General features: G+C 43.7%; 1 protein-coding gene across 11 annotated transcripts in view; it reads right to left on the bottom strand.

The window, feature by feature from the left end:
- Positions 1-2,210: 2,210 nt before the first annotated feature.
- Neo1 (neogenin 1) overlaps positions 2,211-17,980 on the bottom strand; it is a 154,198-nt gene continuing 138,428 nt past the window's right edge. For 7 of the 11 annotated variants that reach the window (XM_076925514.1, XM_076925511.1, XM_076925512.1 and 4 more), the window contains 6 exons: positions 16,695-16,933; positions 16,121-16,213; positions 11,662-11,820; positions 7,888-8,151; positions 5,413-5,549; positions 2,211-4,729 (listed from right to left, as the gene is read on the bottom strand). In XM_076925514.1, the coding sequence (XP_076781629.1) occupies positions 4,646-4,729; positions 5,413-5,549; positions 7,888-8,151; positions 11,662-11,820; positions 16,121-16,213; positions 16,695-16,933 (976 nt within the window). In that variant the 3' untranslated portion in view covers positions 2,211-4,645. The remainder of the gene's footprint in view (positions 4,730-5,412; positions 5,550-7,887; positions 8,152-11,661; positions 11,821-16,120; positions 16,214-16,694; positions 16,934-17,980) is intronic. The other 4 variants (XM_076925519.1, XM_076925521.1, XM_076925520.1 and 1 more) reach the window with 2 other exon arrangements.

Raw genomic sequence — 17,980 nt, 5'->3', positions numbered from 1 at the left:
AGCTTTGGATGTGAGTCTTCCTGTCTAGATGTTCTTATCTCAGTTTGGGCAGTGCCTTGTGCCCAGAGCAGCTGTCACTTCAGATTTGGGTGTTGGAAGGGACCTAGCTTATACAAGGTCAAACAGCATTTGGGCACGCTGGTGATCCATTCACTTTAAGACATTCTTTCAGATGCCTCAAAGCATTTTCTTTTGATTTCCCCTTGGAAACACTTCCCCTGATCATCTTAAAGGTTCAGCTTTCCAGGCCCACCCTACCCATAATGAAGGAAATTTCCAATCATCTTTCCTCTGAAATGTAGCAACTGCTCATCTCTAGATCTTTGGGTAAAGGACATCTTAACATGAACATCAGCCACTAAGCTTAAGGATAGTGATAGATTTAAATAGTATTTTATCCCACTAGTACATAGCATGAAGAGTCTGGAGTATTATTTATGTTCCTGACAGTTATGTTTAACTGTCAGCTTGACATGGCCTAGAGTTATCTGAAAGGAAAGCTTCCACAGAAGAAGAATTGCCAAGATCAGATTGGCCAGTGGGCAGGTCTGTGGCAGACCGCTAGCTATACTGATGTAGGAAGGCCCAGGTAACTGCAGGTGGTAAAACCCCTGTGAGGCAGCCAACAAGAGGCATCTTTCATGTCTCTTTATTCCTTTGGAGGCAAAGTGATTCCTTGCTTGGAGATAATGCTATGAAACAGCAAACAGGGCGGCTCAGACTTCTCTCGTGGATTATGACAGGAACTTGTAAACCCAATACACCCTTCCCTCCCCTAAGTTGTTTTGGTCAGTTTTTATTACAGCAGAATGAACTAGAATATTTCCTTTCAATTAATATCTCCCCAGTACCCTAGTATTTCTTTTCCTTGGTAGCCAGAAGCCCAAGGTTACTAGTACGGCACTTGGAATCTTTTATGAGGCCAGGGGTGACTCCTCTTAGTTCCTGCTTATTCACATGGCCTTAGTTAACCATTTGGTGGCTTATTTGATGTTTTCCAGTCTTTCCAGATGGTGCTACCTACCCCTGGCAGGAGGGAGGAGATGACTGATGGGGGCCAGGGGAGCCTTTTTCCCCCCAGAGCTTTGTCCATGTTGTTCAACTTGGAGCCAGTCTTGAGGGCAACTTCGTTTTACTTCTCAGGACCAAGGTGGCAGCTGTGGCAAGAGCATGATTTCTAAGGACTCTGTGATGTAGGCAGCTCTCTTTCAAGTGCACTCCAGGACTCCAAAGGGGCCCTGGTACCCAACACTAAGGACCAATCAATTTGAGGTCCCTGCAAGGTAGGGAGGGGCTAATAGAAGAAGCCTCCCAGCAGGCCCTAGACCTTATCTTTAGGGCTATTTGTCCACCCATCCAAGAGACAGGCATCTGCTAGCGACAGAAACTGCATATACCCCGAGGCAGTCAGAAAGCAGCAAGAAACTCTTGTTATTATTGAGACCAAATGCCTGTAGAAAGACAGAGCCATCATTGGAAAATGTGCCAAGAGTGCCATCTAGGGATGCAGAGGGGGTAGCGCGGGTGAGCGATGTGGCTAGGGAGGGGTGGAATCTCAAGAGCAGCTTTCCCAGGCTGGAGTAGCAGTGTATCTGGTACTTACTTGTCTATCTGGATGCAAACATAAGGGCAGACAAGCATTCTTGGAGCTTTGGGAACTTGGACTATCCTGAGGCCAATCTAGCACCACTAACAGGGATAGTGGGTGCTATCCAGGTTTCCAAGTGCAGGCTGGCAGCAGAGCAGATGGACACAAGAGTGGAGGGACACTGCACTCTTGATCTAGCACTACCTCTGTCACAGGATAACAGATGGCAGGGGGCCTGTGATGCTGAGGATATCACTATTCCAGGCATGGAAAATGGAAAGATCTCAACAGTGGAACTCTGCCTCTTCAGATAAGAGAGCTGACTCAGCATGATGCTGTGAACCTCAGGGTTGCTTTGTGCTCGGTGCTGTTTGCCATTCCTTGGGCTTCCCCACCCCCCACCCCCCACCCCCGGCCCCTAGCAGCAACAGCAAGAAATGGACAGGAAAAAGACACATCTTTGGGGCTGGCAGTCAGACACTTCTTTTATTACCTGCTACCTCTGCCCAGATTGCCATTCTAACTCCTGTCTTTATAGCAGTGAGACCCACAGAGAAGTCACTGGAAGCTGGAAATAGGAGACCCCAAACTTTTAAGGGAAAGAACTTTTTGACCAGACCAGTTTGATTGGATTAAAAAAGTGTATTGGACTTCCAATACTAAATAAAAACATGAAATTACTTTTTTAAAAAAGCCATAAGCTTTACAGCATCAACTACAGAAAAGGCCAAACGTGTGTACAGAACCCAGTCCCAGCAGTCCTTCAGACCCTTAAGCAGGCAGCAAGGCAACAAACACATTTGTTCCACACCCTCCTGAAGGGAGCCGCTGAGCCACAGCTCAACTAAGATGCGACAAGACACACAATGGTTTAGTTTCCAGAGTCACAGGAAAATATAAGACATTAAATTGTGAAATGGTGTAATACAGAATAGCTTTGCATTTTCTGAATTTTAAAAAATCCCCCAACTTTTAAGTTACTTTATTTAAAAATACACCCCTCCCCGCCCCATTGAAATTCTGTGGCAGTATCCAGGTACCAAGGCCCTGAGGTAACAGAAGTGCTGGGGTTCATGGGAAGGAATGCTCTAAATACCTAGCACGCTCTGTGGGCAAAGGCTAGACAGTTTCTGAAGAATCTAGCCTACAGGAGGCCAGAATGCTCTGACAGCATTTTGTAGGAGTCAAAGCATCATGTCCCAGAACCCTGCCTGGTGCTGTCATGTGACCAGCTAGAAGAGCAACAGGAGTTAGATCATTGCGTTTTCAAATCCCCCACCCACAATCATACAAAGAGCTCATCTTGTTGAAAGTTAAAAGGGTAAAATAACCCATGTTCATGGACAGGTAGGCTAGGCTAGCCACTGGTGGTCTGAGTAGTCTCACTGGCTAAGGCGCTCAAGCCCGATTTACTTTCTATACTGTCTTCCAGGGATCTGTTGGAGAAGATGATGCCTGAAGGCTAGTCTTACACCTTTTATTATATATTAACATTAAAAAAAAAAAACCACCACCAAATACACACCTCAGCTTACCTCTTTAACACGCTGCAAAGTCTTCTGTGTGTGTCTGAGCCCTCAGCACAGCTGGAATCTCCTGCTGCCTCATTCTAACTGAGGTTTGGCTGAGCTGCTGGGATCGATGAAGGCACCTGCTTCTGCTGACCCTCTTTCTGTTATCTCTGTCCTCTGTTCCTTGAAGAATTAAGTCCAGGAACATGTGGGGAAGCCTCATGGGCACCACACCATCTTGCCTCATCCTGGCTGATTTTTTTCAGGAGAGCCTCTGCAATGCGGACATGAGAGCTGCCTGGCTGAGGACTGGCTCCCAGAGAAACAGGCGTCCTATTTGGAATAGGAAACCAAGCTTCTACTTTAGCTTTTAACCTTCCAAAGAGAACCAATAATAGCAGCACAAAAGGAGTCTCCACCCTGTGCTTTCTGGCTTCTCAGAGCAGAATCAGGCTCTGGTTCTACTTGGCATCTCTTAAGCAATTAAATATACATCACTAGGGACCTCAGTATGGACACTCCAAAGACGAAACGACCAAGATACCAGAGCGGCCAAATCATCAAAACCAACTGTTGTACAAGAATTTATGACCAGATCCAAACAAAACCCAGTTGTTACAGTTGCTATGCAGTGACACGAAGATGGACATGCCAGGAAAGGACACTAAGGATGCTGCTCATCCTCTGCAGGCTTCTGGAACAAAGTACACTGACAGAAACATTCACAGGGCCTCAGCAGCCCCTCCATTTCCTATTCCCAATCCCCAATCCCACCCCAATACTGAATCTGCACAGAAAGCAACAAACAAGTCTTTTCAATGTTACATTTCATTCAAATAGATCTGTAATCTCACAGTGATGAGAGGAGAAAGTCAGGCCTTTAATAATTATAATAAAAAAATAATAAAAAAGCTTACAAACAGCGATGCAACATGTCCTCCCCTCAAAGTGATGGATTAACAGCTGGCAGAGGATGCAGTGTCTCAGAATTAAAAGTAAAAATGAAGCCCACAACAAGCCAATGCCTGTCAATGGTGTCCAACAACCTCACTGTCGATGACTTTCCGTAAGTAACTGGAACCAGCAGTCAAGTGTCAACTGCTTGCAGAGAACATCACGGACTCCCTTGGCTTCTGATAGTGTTTTAAGGTAAAATAAAATAAGACACAAAATTGTACATAAATGCCAACGTCTACACTCCATAAAAGTGATGCAGTTGCAGCACAAAGACACAGCCAGTGACCACAAAGCAAAAGGCAGGCTGTACTTCTTGCCTCTTCCCTGGACACAAAATTTTGGCCCATAGTGCCCAGTCCTGCAGGCTATCAGCAGGCAAAGGGAAGCTGCCCCAATACAAGCATAATCCAGGCTGACCAGGAGAAGGCAGGTGGCTGTGCCCAGAGCCAACCCCACATGGAGGCACTGGCTAGTTTGCTGGCTCCTGCTCTCAAGTGCTGTCCTCTCGTACTCTGTACAATTCCTTGTTTTCAAGGTTAAGTTCCAAGACATCTAGACTGAGATTGAAGTCATGTCCAGGTGAAGGTCATCAGGCTGTGGTGATGGCATTTAGGTCCTTCATTAGTCCTTCCAGGTGGGCCATCTCTTTGGTCAGCTCATCTGGTTCATAGCTCTATAGAAGGGAGAACACCATTACTGGGAATGATCTGAAGAGCTGTCCAGAAAGGAGAGCCCAGAGTATCAAGCAGTCTGGCCAACACTGCCCTGGGAAGCCGGCCTACTGAAGCCAGGCTGGCTCTGTGAAGTCAGAAGCGGCAGGATGTACTCGAGGTCGTTATTAATAAAGACAGCACTTCTTGACAACACACAATGCATTTCTCCTGACACACACACACCTGCAATGACCTCACAAGGCAGAAGCTCTGTCGCTTTCCCTTTCTAGAGCCCTGTCAGAGCAAGAGTGTGTGTACCCTGCATCTCTGGACTTCTCTTTAGAGAACCCCATATCTGGAAATGCAGATGTTGTGTACTGGGGTCTGAAAACCATGTTAGGCCCAGGATGGAGCTCAGGGATGAAAGAACATGTGCGTATTCCTAGCATCAAGTAGAAGGGACAGCAACGAGAGTAAGGCTGTGCATCACTGACTTCGATGGGACGACAAAGCACTTTAAGACTTAGAGTAGGGCTGGCATCAAACCAAAGCCACAGTGCATCCCACAGGCTTGACGAGTGAGTGAATCTGCTTTCTACCTATGGTGGCAAAGACCTCAGTGTACACAAAAGTGCAATCAGCTAATAGCATGCAAGCAGCTCCCTCAGGCCATCCTGGCTCAGCTGAGGCCCCATGAACTTACACTCTCCGAGTCTTCCAGCATCCTGGTGGTCTCCTGTACTTCAGGGGCACTCGGAACAACCACTGGCATAGGAGGCCGGCTCCTTCCTAAAGTCCCGATGGAGGCTGTTTTAACTGAGTGGATGTGATGGTTCAGAGCTGAGGAGCAAAGGGCATGATTAGGTTGTGGCTCAGTCGTAGCCCTGGACCTCGGCAGTCCACCAGGTGAAGCTGCTTCACTGTGAGGGATGCTTACGGTCCAACAGGGATCTGCTCTGGGAAGTTACTGGAGCAAGATGGAAGGAAGAAGGCAACAGGGCACTCAAGAGACTAGAGAAACATTCCTCTGACTTTATAAAACTAGTATTTTCTCCCAATGGTTCTCAAAGTATGGTGAGCCATGACTACTCATAAGTACCTGGGAGTAAAAACTCATCCGATATGATGCTTAAGCTAACACATGCCTGTACTGTGTTTTATTTGTATTGAGGGTACACAGTATGGGCAAAACTGTTAAGAGCCCCAGCAATGAAGGCAGCAGCAATAGGCTGTGAGCTTAGCCAGGGTCATACTTTTATAAAAAGCCTGCACATTACCCCTAATGAAGCAGTAAGAAACTGTTTTATTAAATCTTAACTCTCAATTACATGTATGTAACAAAACTCAAATGTTTTTGCTGTATACCACACACAGAACCATCTTCAAGAAGGGGACCATGATAGACTCACTTGCCAGTTGAGGTTCTATCATGTAACAACAAACCTTTTAATTCTAAGGTGATTGACATATGGGTCATTCAGATATTTTCTAGAAATAGAAAGAAGTGAGCTGTGAACTTAAGGAAAATCTGACAGTAACTGCCAATGTTAAAATCAGTTTGCAGTGAAGCGTGCCATTTTAAAAAGCTTGTTTCTGTTATCTGACTGTGAAAGCTTCTGAGAAACAATGGATGTGTGAATATTTGGAGGATTTTTTAAGTTAGTGAACCAATATCTTCCAAATGTCCAATGTGTGTTTCAGTGTCACACATCCAAAGCACAAGTTAGATCAATGCAACAAAGTGGACCAGAGTGTGTAGAGTCCATGGATAGACAGAGATTTCACATTATAAATCAATTTTTAAGAAGCTACAATTTGTTGAATTTTTCTGTTGTATCAAAAAAGAATACCCAGACTAGGCTTGATGGCATATATTGGAAATCCCAACACTGAGACAGAAGGATTAAGAATTCTAGACCAGTGTGGACAATACAGAACCCACATTTTTCCAAAAAAGAAAGTTCCTAAGGATCTAAAGTTATGAAAGTCACTGCCATTTGCTAACTACGTATCTGTGAGGGCAGATTTTTAACAACCAAAACAACCTGCTACAGTAGACTGAGTGCAGGAGCAGATGAGAGAATCCAGCTGCCTTCTGTCAAATCAGACACTTACAAGGTAAGAGAAACTGTAAGACAGTGATAACAGTTCATTCAGAAATGTGCTCTTTATCTTTTAAATGAATTAGTTGAATACTAAAAATGTTCTTGTATTAATTCCTAATACGCTAAATACTGACATACTCCATATGCAGAAACAAGACTGTTTTGGGATTTTTAGATCAGTCCATCCATTCTCAGCCTTGGCAGTAGTCCTGATCCATGTGTCCTTGGAATGGCACTGATCTCTGAAAAGGCTTTGAGAGACTGAAAGAATTTGAGAATCACAGACTTATTCTGAATCAAGCCATAATAAGCAGTGGCCAGAGTCTGTTGCTGAGCTGTGAAGCACAGCAAATCAGCTCTCACTATCTTGAGACTCCTGATTTTCAGTCCTGGCCTCCCCGGCCCTTGTTTCGTCTGTAGCATCTTTTAGGGTGAGGTGATTCCAGGGGCCTAGACAGACCAGCTCTGCTGTCCAAACCTATGTCTCCGGATTTTAATATTAATGATTCCACATAGAAAACACAGTTCCAAAGTTCAGCCCCTGCTCATCACTACAGTATGCTGTGGCTTGTATGTTTTCCTCACAAAGGGGACAATGACACAGAGTTTTTCTAAGTTCCTATAAAAACCTTGGAGAATATTTATTTACTTGTTTTTTAAAAAGGGAAGGGGGGGGGCAAGTGGTGGTGGCACACACCTTTAATCCTAAAAGAGAGAGAGGGAGGGAGGCAGGGAGGGAGGGAGGGAGAGAGAGAGAAAGAGAGAGAGAGAGAGAGAGAGAGAGAGAGAGAGAGAGAGAGAGAGAGAGGAGGCAGAGGAAGAGGAGGAGGAGGAGGAAGAAGAAGAAGAGGAGGAGGAGGAGGAAGAGGAGGAGGAGGAAGAAGAGGAGGAGGAGGAAGAGGAAGAAGAAGAGGAGGAAGAGGAAAAAGAGGAGGAGAAGGAAGAGGGGGAGGAGGAAGAGGAGGAGAAGAAAAAAAGGGGCTGAGAGGGTGGTATGGGAGGGTGGTAAAGACTTCTAGCCCAAAGCTGACCAAAGCCAGAGTCTCTGCAGCAGTGCTGATCTCCTTACTCACCTTGCTGGGACAGTAATGGTGTGCTTGGCAGTGCAGGGTCATAGATGGGCGGTCCCGGGGGTGGGATTGCTGGCACAGCAAAGCTCTTCAGTGGGTGGGAAGGGCGGACATGGGCTGTGGGAAGACTCTGTCCCGAGTCTTCCTCTTGGGAGCTGGCCAAGTAAGAGGAGCTAGTAGCACCTTCAGGATCCTGATGATCAGTGCAGCATGTCTGAGATGAGGATGCTGGCATGGTGTCCGTGCTGGGGGTATTTCGAACAGATTCTATAGCAGGAAAGCTTAAATGTTAGTATTTTTTTTTTTACTATTTATGCAGCTGTGGCTACTTTCTGGGGTTCCCTAAGCCTGTTCAACAAGCACTTGAGGAGATCAGTGCTAGTCCAGAGACACATGGATTAGGATGACAGCCAAGGCTAAGAATGGATGGACTGATCTAAAAATCCCAAAACAATCTTGTTTCAACCAAATGTTTCATTTTTTTTCCAGTTCCATACTTCGGTAGTTATAAGTTTATAGATTTAAAGTACTTATTATGGAGTTCTCATGAAGGTTCCACAGACTAGCATATATAATTTTTCAAATTTCACTCACTGACTGGTGCTCTTAGAAACTGACCATTCACAGACAACCATGTCTAGTATTGTAGGCTGGGTAATACCCACTGGAAATTGGCTCTATCAGGAAGGCTTGTGCAGGTGAGGCCAATGCTCAGGTATTGCATGGCCATCACCAATGCGAATGGCTTTGACCTCATGACAATAAAGCCTCACAGTAGTCTAGGGGTCTTTACACAGCTGGTAACTGTGTCAAATGAATGGTGTTTTTTTCCAGAGGCACAGGGAAGGGCTAGCCTGGAGAACAAGGCAACAGTCTCAGAAAATACAAAGAGGGAGGAGCTCCTGAAGGCAGCACAGTGGAGCAGGAAAAGCACACTGGAATCGGCCAGTCCTTTACTTTACTTTGGTAATACTAGATGAGGGAATCTGGCAAAGCCACTGGGTCTCTGAGTCTTAATTTCTTCATCTATAAAACATAGAGACACATAATTCATTATATATAAATTTTATTTGTATATAAAATATATATACATGTATGTATGTATGTATGTATGTGAAGAGCTTGAATATAGTGCCTGTAACAACAGAGAGGTTCTTTGTGTAGACTCCTAAGTGCTTATTCTATGCTAAGCACTTTACATTTATTTCTCAGAGTAACTTGGGAGGCACCGGGAGGGTAAATAAGCAAGTCACCCATAGACAGGTCCAACAGAGCAGAATCTGAACCCCTGCACTGACTCCCAGGCTCAGGTTCTGAAGCCCTTCGTATTTTCTGCCTTTTTGCACCTGATGCTTGTCTCCCCCTGCAAAGCAGCAGCAGCAATGTCAGGGACTGAGGAGATTTTTCACAAAGTGTGAACAGGATAGACCACCGTCTCACCCAGAAAGGAGTCAGGGAGACTAGCTTGCGCAACAGGCTCCAACAGGTAGTTTGAAGGCCACGAACTCTGACTTTTTTGAGTTCTCAGCCTTAAGAGCAACACACATAAGCTATATGCAGGAATCTAACCTACTTCCCTGCCTTTGTGAAAAAGCAATCCATCTGTTCCCTTGGGCTCTCAGTAGACAGAATCGACCACACTTAAATGATCCTAAGTCCCAGGGATGAAGATGAATGTACATGTGCCCCCTACTCCTACCCTAAGTGGGCTAGAACAATCTTGCCAGGTAGAAGCTGGCTAGAAAGGGAAGGAGGAGGCAGTGAGAGAGAAATAGGTCTAAGTTCTGACCATATCACCAGGTTAGCCAATATGGTAGATTAACTCTGTGTACAAAGGCCTAGCTGCTTCAACTGTGTTTTACGAAGAGATGGCAAGAAAGTAAGCAAGGGATGCTCAGTTGCTTGCATGTGTCACAGTCCTAGCTACTGCCACAGACTTGGTCTGCCTTGTATATTCCAGAGGGCACCAGAACACTGAATTCTCCAAGGAAGATGCTCCTCAACTTTGCATGCTAAGCTCTAACTAAAATACTAGGTTCAGACTAAAATTTCTGCTTTGGTGAGGGGCCTAATCCCTTACCTTTCAGAGCTGTTTAAAACACACAAAGTTCACAATGGTCAAACAGAAAGTGCTTCTCTCATGGCAAGCAGTGGTAAATGCCCCTAGAGCAGAGACTATGTGGCCAGGCTCCAGTTCTGCACAGCCTCCACACCCAAAGCTATGAAAATAGTAGTCTAAGCTCCAACTTGGAGAAATACAAAGCAGAAGAACTTGGATTACTTCTAGATACTGGCTGTTTTTCAAAGAGTTCTCTAATGAAGCTATCACTTTGTCCTCTCTGGGCATCAAAGCAAGAGCTGTGGTAGTAATATAACCTTTCCCCTTCCTCACTCTCTGTCTCAGCAGACACAGAAGAGAACTCTACCAACAATACAGGGCTTGGATGAGTGTTCAGTGGGAGCTTCCAGTCTTCTCTCCAACTCTCAAGCCTCTCCTAGTCCAGGACAAAGGAGGACAGGGCAGTCAGACCGGGAGGACTCTCCATACACTCGCACAGTTCCTTACATGAGGACTGTGTGGGATGGAGGAGGACAGGGCAGTCAGACCGGGAGGACTCTCCATACACTTGCACAGTTCCTTATGAGAGGACTGTGTGGGATGGATCCCTCAGCCTTCAACATGGTCAGTGTGGCACTCGCTGTTCTAGGAGCTCGTGTCTGTTAGGCAAATTTTGGTTCCCATGTAGCTGGCTGGAATAATGATCTATCCCTAAATGTGGACTGGAACCTAGATTTGGGAGGAAATAGTGGGAAGGCCGAATTTAGGGTGGGTTTAAGCAGCAGCATCTAAACCAGGTAACAGTATTGGCAGTGTGCGGCACTGAGAGGTGTTAGACAACCTCTTAGACTGACCTTAAAGCTCCGGCATTCATTTGGCATTCTGGGTGTATTAATGACTGACCAAAACTTGAGGACAGGGAGATGTTAGTAGTGGGGACTCAAACTTCTAAATATTTAAGTTAGAGGCTTTTTAAAAAATGGAACTCACTAGAATTTTCCTCATTTTTCAGAACTGCCAACATTTTTTTTTTTTAAACCAGTAATAAATACTAGGATTTGCAACTTAAAGCTACAAGATTTAAATGAACTTGTAGTCAGTGGGCAGTAACAGTCTATTCTTTTTGTTGTCTCATCTTCATTTTTTTTTTTCCTTAAAACTGTCTGATGAAGCCATGATTTCCAAATGAGGACGTTTGTATGACAAAGCATTTAAGACACACCGCAGACTGCTATGCCACTTTCCTATATTTTAGAGCTGTTCCCCACTCCCCTAAGGTGGCCCAGATGCCTTCTGGATGCTGTCCTTATTTTGGCCCACAGGGCAGTAACCTGCACCTAATGACTGACCAACATTAAAGTGACCGAGACAACTGGTTTCTATAAGCCACTGTGAACAAACTTCCCTTCCAAACTGTAAAACTAAAAAAGGGGGGAGGGTTAGAAAAAGTGACAAAGTTAAGGTGTGAGGTTTACTGGAGGAAGAGGAGCTTTTGCAATTCAAGCTGCTACTGCTTTTTACCAACATGGCACCTTGCACTGAATACTTAAACGCAGGGAGAAAAGTACAGTAGGTTTTACAGAAACAAATATGAATCCATCACAGAAATGTTATGATAAACAAGTAACACTGAAAATTTGTAAATAGGCAAGTCCTTCCCCATTTCCACTTGCCAACTCCTGGAATGCCAACATCTGGGCTTGAGCCTCATCTCTCACCTGTGGAATTGGCCCTGTCTGAAAGGGACATGGATGTGCCAATGGGCCATGGGCTGCTTGGATGGTAGAGATGACTGCGGGCTGGAGAAGCGAGGCTGCTGGAGTGGAAATGATGGTGAGGGTTATCGAGGGAATGGATGGGATGGGCACTAATCACAGCTGTGAATGAACACAAGACAGAGAGATGCTTAACATGCTTGCACAGACACATACAAGTCACCCCTTCCCACCTCCCATTAACCCAATCGTTAGCTTTTTGATGGCAAGTGGCTGGACAATCAGCCATCAATTTTATATTTGACTTAACAAATGGACACACTTCTAGGTATATTCTACATCTATATATAATAAGAAAGTCTGAGGGATATATTCCACTAACAGTGGTAATTTTGGGGTGAATGGCAGTCAGGATTAAGGGAGTTATTTTTCTTTGGCTTAGCTGCATTTCTGAATTCTTCTATTAAAATATGAACCACATGAATATTATAATATCTACCTGAATGTCATAAAATATAAATATATAACCAAATAATGTTTCTATTATTTTTCCTATCCTGCTAAAGGGAGATTCGTATGTCTGTCCTTGCTAAGGGACATTAGACTCCTTTGAGCATATGCTCAATGGGTATTAATAAAGAAGTAGCTGTTTAATCAGTTTTAATATCTTGAAAGGAATATAAATTAAAAAAATTAACCCTCATACTCTAATCTAGTAATAAAAATACCAGTTACAGTAGTACAGCATCATTTATTACTGTGTTCAGCCTGGGGGCTCAGCCACACTCATTAGCATTTTAAAGTATAAATGTAAATTTCCGAGTTTGCTTTTTTCTTTCCCGACTAAGGATTCAATTTAAGAATACAAAGTTCTGTGTAGAGTCCACATATAACTTCCTATGAAGCCTCTTAAATGAAGTTTCTCGTTTAACCTGAGATATAATTAGGAGAAACCATTGTTTCATAGGTATTCCTTAGAATAGTTGAAGACCCATGTTTATGGTCAAGATAACCAGCTGTACACTGCCCAGGCAAACGTGCAGGAACACAGGGACTGTCCCCAGCCCTTTCTAAGTGACATTTTCATAACCTTTAGTAGTCACCCTCAATCAGCTCTTTGGAGCCTACTAAATTATCTTCTGTTGTGTGAGCTCTCCATAGATCTTTGTGGGGCTCCCAACATCCCCTAGGGAAGGGAACCCTCAGTCCATAAAATCATGCCTTTCTCCTCCAGCTGCTTTCAGGGACAAGAAGCTCCAGCAGCTCCATGGGAAGAAATTACAACTGGAAAATCTGGCTGACAAGGGAGATCAGTTAGTCTCGGATCAAGATCTCCCCTGGGGCAAGCAGTTTTCAAGGTGAGATGCTTCAGAATAAGTATTTACCAAAATCCAGGTTGGGGTGAAGTGGTTAAACTGAGTTTGACCTAGGGAGTGCAAATTGAAAGCATTCTGGGGTAAAAGAAAACCAGAATGGACTTGGTTTTCTTTTAAAAGCTATTTCAACTGTTTCTAAATATGTAAATAAAAAGTGAACGTTCTGGTGTAGAATGAAGTGAGCTGGATCTGAACTTGCGGGTCTGACTTCATCCTGATGCCAGCAGGCCCATCTAGCTTTGCCCAGCCTTTTCAGACCTAGGTATGTGGATGCCAGGTGCATGGCTCTGACTTCATCATGGGACACAGAGCTCAAGGAATCCAAGCTTGTAAAACAGGGCACTAGGTAGGCTTCAAAAAGGCTCTCTCAAAGCCTGGGATGTATCCAGGCACCTGGCTTCAGAGTTCTGAATGGGAGACTCTAACATTTACCCATCTGTTTGGGCACAAATTACATAATACTGTGTATTCTTACACATTCCTTCCACACCTAAGCCAAGCCAACCAACCAACCCAGCCCAAACCAAACAAGAGAGAAAATGATTTCAATTGGAATTGTATCTTTTACCCTTGACATATTTAATAAATCTAGAAAGTGTTCAATTTTCTAAGTTATAGAAATAAGCTAGTTTAAGAGGAACTAAGACCTTAGAACACACACATTACCATCTTCTTAAGAGTAAAAGCAACCAAACCAAACCAAACCAAACCAAACCAAACCAAAACAAACCAAACCAAAAGTGAAGTAGACTTATTTGCTCTTTTTTTGTGTCTTTTAAACTGGGGGTATTTACATAAAGAACCTATTATTTTCTCAATTTTTATTTTTTTTGATTTATTTATTTAACGTATGTGAGTACACCGCTGCTTTCTTCAGACACACCAGGAGAGGGCATAGGATCCCCTTCCAGATGGCTGTGAGCCACCATGAGGTTGCTGAGAATTGAACTTAGGACCTCTAGAAGAGCAGCCAGTGCCCTTAACCGCTAAGCCATCTCTCCAGCCCATAAAGAACCTATAAAGTAGAGAAAATATGTTTTTCCTCCCTGTATGCTTCCAAGTTTAAGCCTTTCTTTCTGTTATGGGCATTAAGCTTAAGTTACTTTGTACAAAAATTATTTATTTTTAAAGAAACAGAGCCTTATTCTTTCAGAGTTGATCTACCTTTACAATCTGGTATCTTCTCTGACTGTACACTGTGAGGATGTGTGAGGGACACACATGTGCAATCTGGTATCTTCTCTGACTGTACACTGTGAGGATGTGTGAGTGAGGGACACACATGTGCAATCTGGTATCTTCTCTGACGTACACTGTGAGGATGTGTGAGTGAGGGACACACATGTGCAATCTGGTATCTTCTCTGACTGTACACTGTGAGGATGTGTGAGGGACACACATGTGCAATCTGGTATCTTCTCTGACTGTACACTGTGAGGATGTGTGAGTGAGGGACACACATGTGCAATCTGGTATCTTCTCTGACGTACACTGTGAGGATGTGTGAGGGACACACATGTGCAATCTGGTATCTTCTCTGACGTACACTGTGAGGATGTGTGAGGGAGGGAGGGACACACATGCGCATGCTTGGAGGTTCCACTGAAGTGTGGATGAGAGCTTTTCCAAGTAGAGGATTCCATGGCACCAGTTCCTGTGTAGAACGTCCAGAGCTATTTTATCTCATCGTTTGTTGGCAGAAATGCAGCTAAGCAATCTCTTAACTGCAAGACCCACAGTGCCAGCTAGTCTGAAAGGCCTATCTTACAACAGACGCAAGAGAACGGACACAGTAGTCTGGAAATAATGCCTTAGCTCATTGCCTTCCCCTGCTTTGGGGACAGGGTCTGACTGGCAGCCAGGCTGCCCCTGAACTGAGTGTGGACTTAGCCCCTAAGGCTGGGATTATAGAGATTTACCACCACCATGCTTGGCACTTCTTGATTTTCTAAACAAGATTAATTTTATTATTTTAAGTTGTGTGTGTGTTTGTATGTATGTTGTGCACACGCGTGGGATGTTCATAGAGATGAAAGATGCCCCTGAGGCTGGAATTACAGGTGGCTGTGAGCGACCTGATGAGTGGTGCGAACTGAATTTGGGTCTTCTGCTCTAACTACTGAGTCGTCTCTTCACCACACTCCTCTCTTGATTCTCAATAGTAACATTTAACTTATTTTTAATTTTATTTATTACAAAAAGAGGTCTAGCAACATATATGCTTGACAAAATGAAGCATGGGTCAATAGTGAAAATGCTTTAGAAACTCCATGCTACAAATATGAGACAATTTTAAAAAGCTTAAAAATCAGTTAAAAATCTCACAGATGCATGTTAATACTGACCAGGTGCAGGATGCCGAAAGTGTTGGTATGACATTTGGAAAGCTCAGTTGCAGTCTTAAGATGCTTCCTGTCTCTCCTGTGGACATGCTGTTTGAGTTCAGGGAAAGCACACACTTACCTACTTCTGGGAGAGTACAGAAATTATTATTTTTTAAATTATCATGTGTGTGCAAAGGTATGTGTGTGCACAGAGTGCATGTGCCATTGTGCAGGTGTAGAGGTCAGAGGACAATTCTTAGTTGTTTTTCCCTTGCTACCTCATGGGAAGCAGAGAACCAGCTTAGGTCTTAGGCCTGCTGTTAAGTTAGCTTTGGAATCTATTCATCTATAACTTAAAAATGTTACAAGAATATTTAATTTTTATTTTCATGTGTATGGATGTTTTGCCCATATGTATGTATGTTTGTGTACAATGTATATGGCTGATACCTGTGGAAGCCAGAAGAGGGTGTTATGTTCTCCTGAAACTGGAGTTACAGATAGTTGTGTACCACCATGATGGTTCTGGGAATTGAACTTTGGTCTTCTGGAAGAGTAGCCAGTGTTCTTAAGCACTCTAGCTTAAGAATAAAATTTATTTGAAATATAATAATGGTTTGGTATTTTTTTTCTATAAGTGCCACAACACTGGCAGTTGGTCTCTGTCTTAGAATCAAGAGAAGTTAAAGATATGCTTGTAGCTATTTCCCACCATGACATAGAAGACTGGTAGCACTTGAGGAAAGGGAAGCTTCTACTTACGCTGAGGAGGCTGAGAGTCAAAGGGCATCATCATTTTTGGTCTCATTCCCCTCCTTCCAGCCAGTGTAGACATGCTGTCCTCTGACTCATGCCCTGGATATAAAGTATGGAGGTTAGCAGCAAGCGTATGCCCTAGAGCTCTGAGCAGCCTCCACAGTAGTACAATTCCACTGGAGGGTTTGGGACTCACTAACAATGCACAAGGCAAGGCATTTCCATTTACAGGATCATGGGAATTCCTGCTGAGATTCAAAGAGGATGGTATGAGAGTGCACACTGCACTTCAGTGAAGAAGCTTCTGGTATCACAAAGGTTCTGAAAGCCATCGTGACAGCTGGAGTCCAATGAAAAGGACACAATCCAATGCACAAGCATGAGTCAGGTGGCACAAGTGCTGTACTGAAGCCTGCTGAGACTTAAAAAGATCTAGAAGACTGTTCCTAAATAATACACAACCTTTCCCCTCTGTAACAGCTAGGTATTGTTCATCAAATGCTGAAAAAAACCTCAAGATATACATTTCTTAAAAACTAAATTACCAAATTCAGGCAATCTTACAAAGTGAAAATGGTACCTCTGTATGAATTCCGCCTTTGGTGGATATTGCTATCCATGGAATTGTCCACTGGTGTGATGTCTTGAGAGTTTCGAGGGATCGGAGTATCAGTCATGACAGGATTTGGATCTGGAGACTTGTCAATAGGCTTTAGCTCTAGTCTCTCGTGATGGATCCACAGGTCTGGAGGCTTCACGTCTTTGCAGTTGCCCTTGTACTTATGGGAGCCGTTCACTGATTTGCAGGCAGCTCGTTTCCTAGGCACAGAATTAAGAGTAGTTTTAAAAATGTACTTCTTTTGAATATATTTGTCAAAACACTGTGATTAAAATTGATTCTCTGCTAGGGGTGGTGGCACTAGCCTATAATCCCAACTACTTGGGAGGCAGAGGCAGAAAGATTTTTATCTTAGTGAAGATCTGTCTAGGCTACAGAGATAGTTCAAGGCCAGCCTATGCAACTTAGCAAGATTTACTCTCAAAATAAGTCAAAAGTGGCCTGTAGCTGAGTATCAGAGTGTCTGTCTAGCATGTTGTGAGGAATACAATCTCCAATGAAAATAAAACCACTCCAACCCAAGTAAAAGAGTAACAAGCCCTGCCCTTCTGAGAGATGCTTTAGACAAAGGCAGACATGCAAACAAACAAGCAGTAGCAGCAGAACAACAAATCAGAGACAAAAGGTCTATGTCTGAAAAAAGGAAATGTGTTTGCTTCGTTCATATACATACTATGCCAGAGTACATCTGAATATCATCTGTTTTTATATTAAAAGATTGAGATAGTAACTAAAAATGAAACTTTAAAAGCAGAAGGGTCCTTTCCAAGTTTCTCCTAAATGCAGAAATGACAAGAAGTAAAAATACAACAATGAAAACAGATAAAAATCTGTGGCTGAGAGAAAGGAAGGAGTCATGTTCTAGGTAGCCCACCAGGACTATCAGATATGTGGTAACTGGAGCTTCTGCCAGTACTCGTATTCACTCACTTTCCCATTCAACAACTACATATTAGGCACCTTGTTCCTGTCAGAGCCTCTGCTACACTGCTGTGCCCTCAGCACTTTTGGTCAAGTGATGAAAATGACACTCAACTATTTTTAAATGCTCTGAACTTACCAAAATGCCAAGTGTTAACCTTAATAGTTGGAGCTCAGATATAGAGGAGAAATGTGCAGATGTGACTTTTGTGCTGAGACCTAATGGGGACAGCACGTGTACTCCAGGTGGTAAGATCAGTTTGTGTCAAAGCCCAGAAATGGAGCCGAGCAGCCTTGTACACTAGAGGATTCTGCAAAGTCCTGCG

The sequence above is a fragment of the Arvicanthis niloticus genome, chromosome 26 (genome assembly GCF_011762505.2).
Source record: "Arvicanthis niloticus isolate mArvNil1 chromosome 26, mArvNil1.pat.X, whole genome shotgun sequence".
Taxonomy (NCBI): Eukaryota; Metazoa; Chordata; class Mammalia; order Rodentia; family Muridae; genus Arvicanthis; species Arvicanthis niloticus.
Note: the sequence above shows the minus strand (reverse complement) of the source record. Positions and strands in the feature narration are given on the sequence as shown.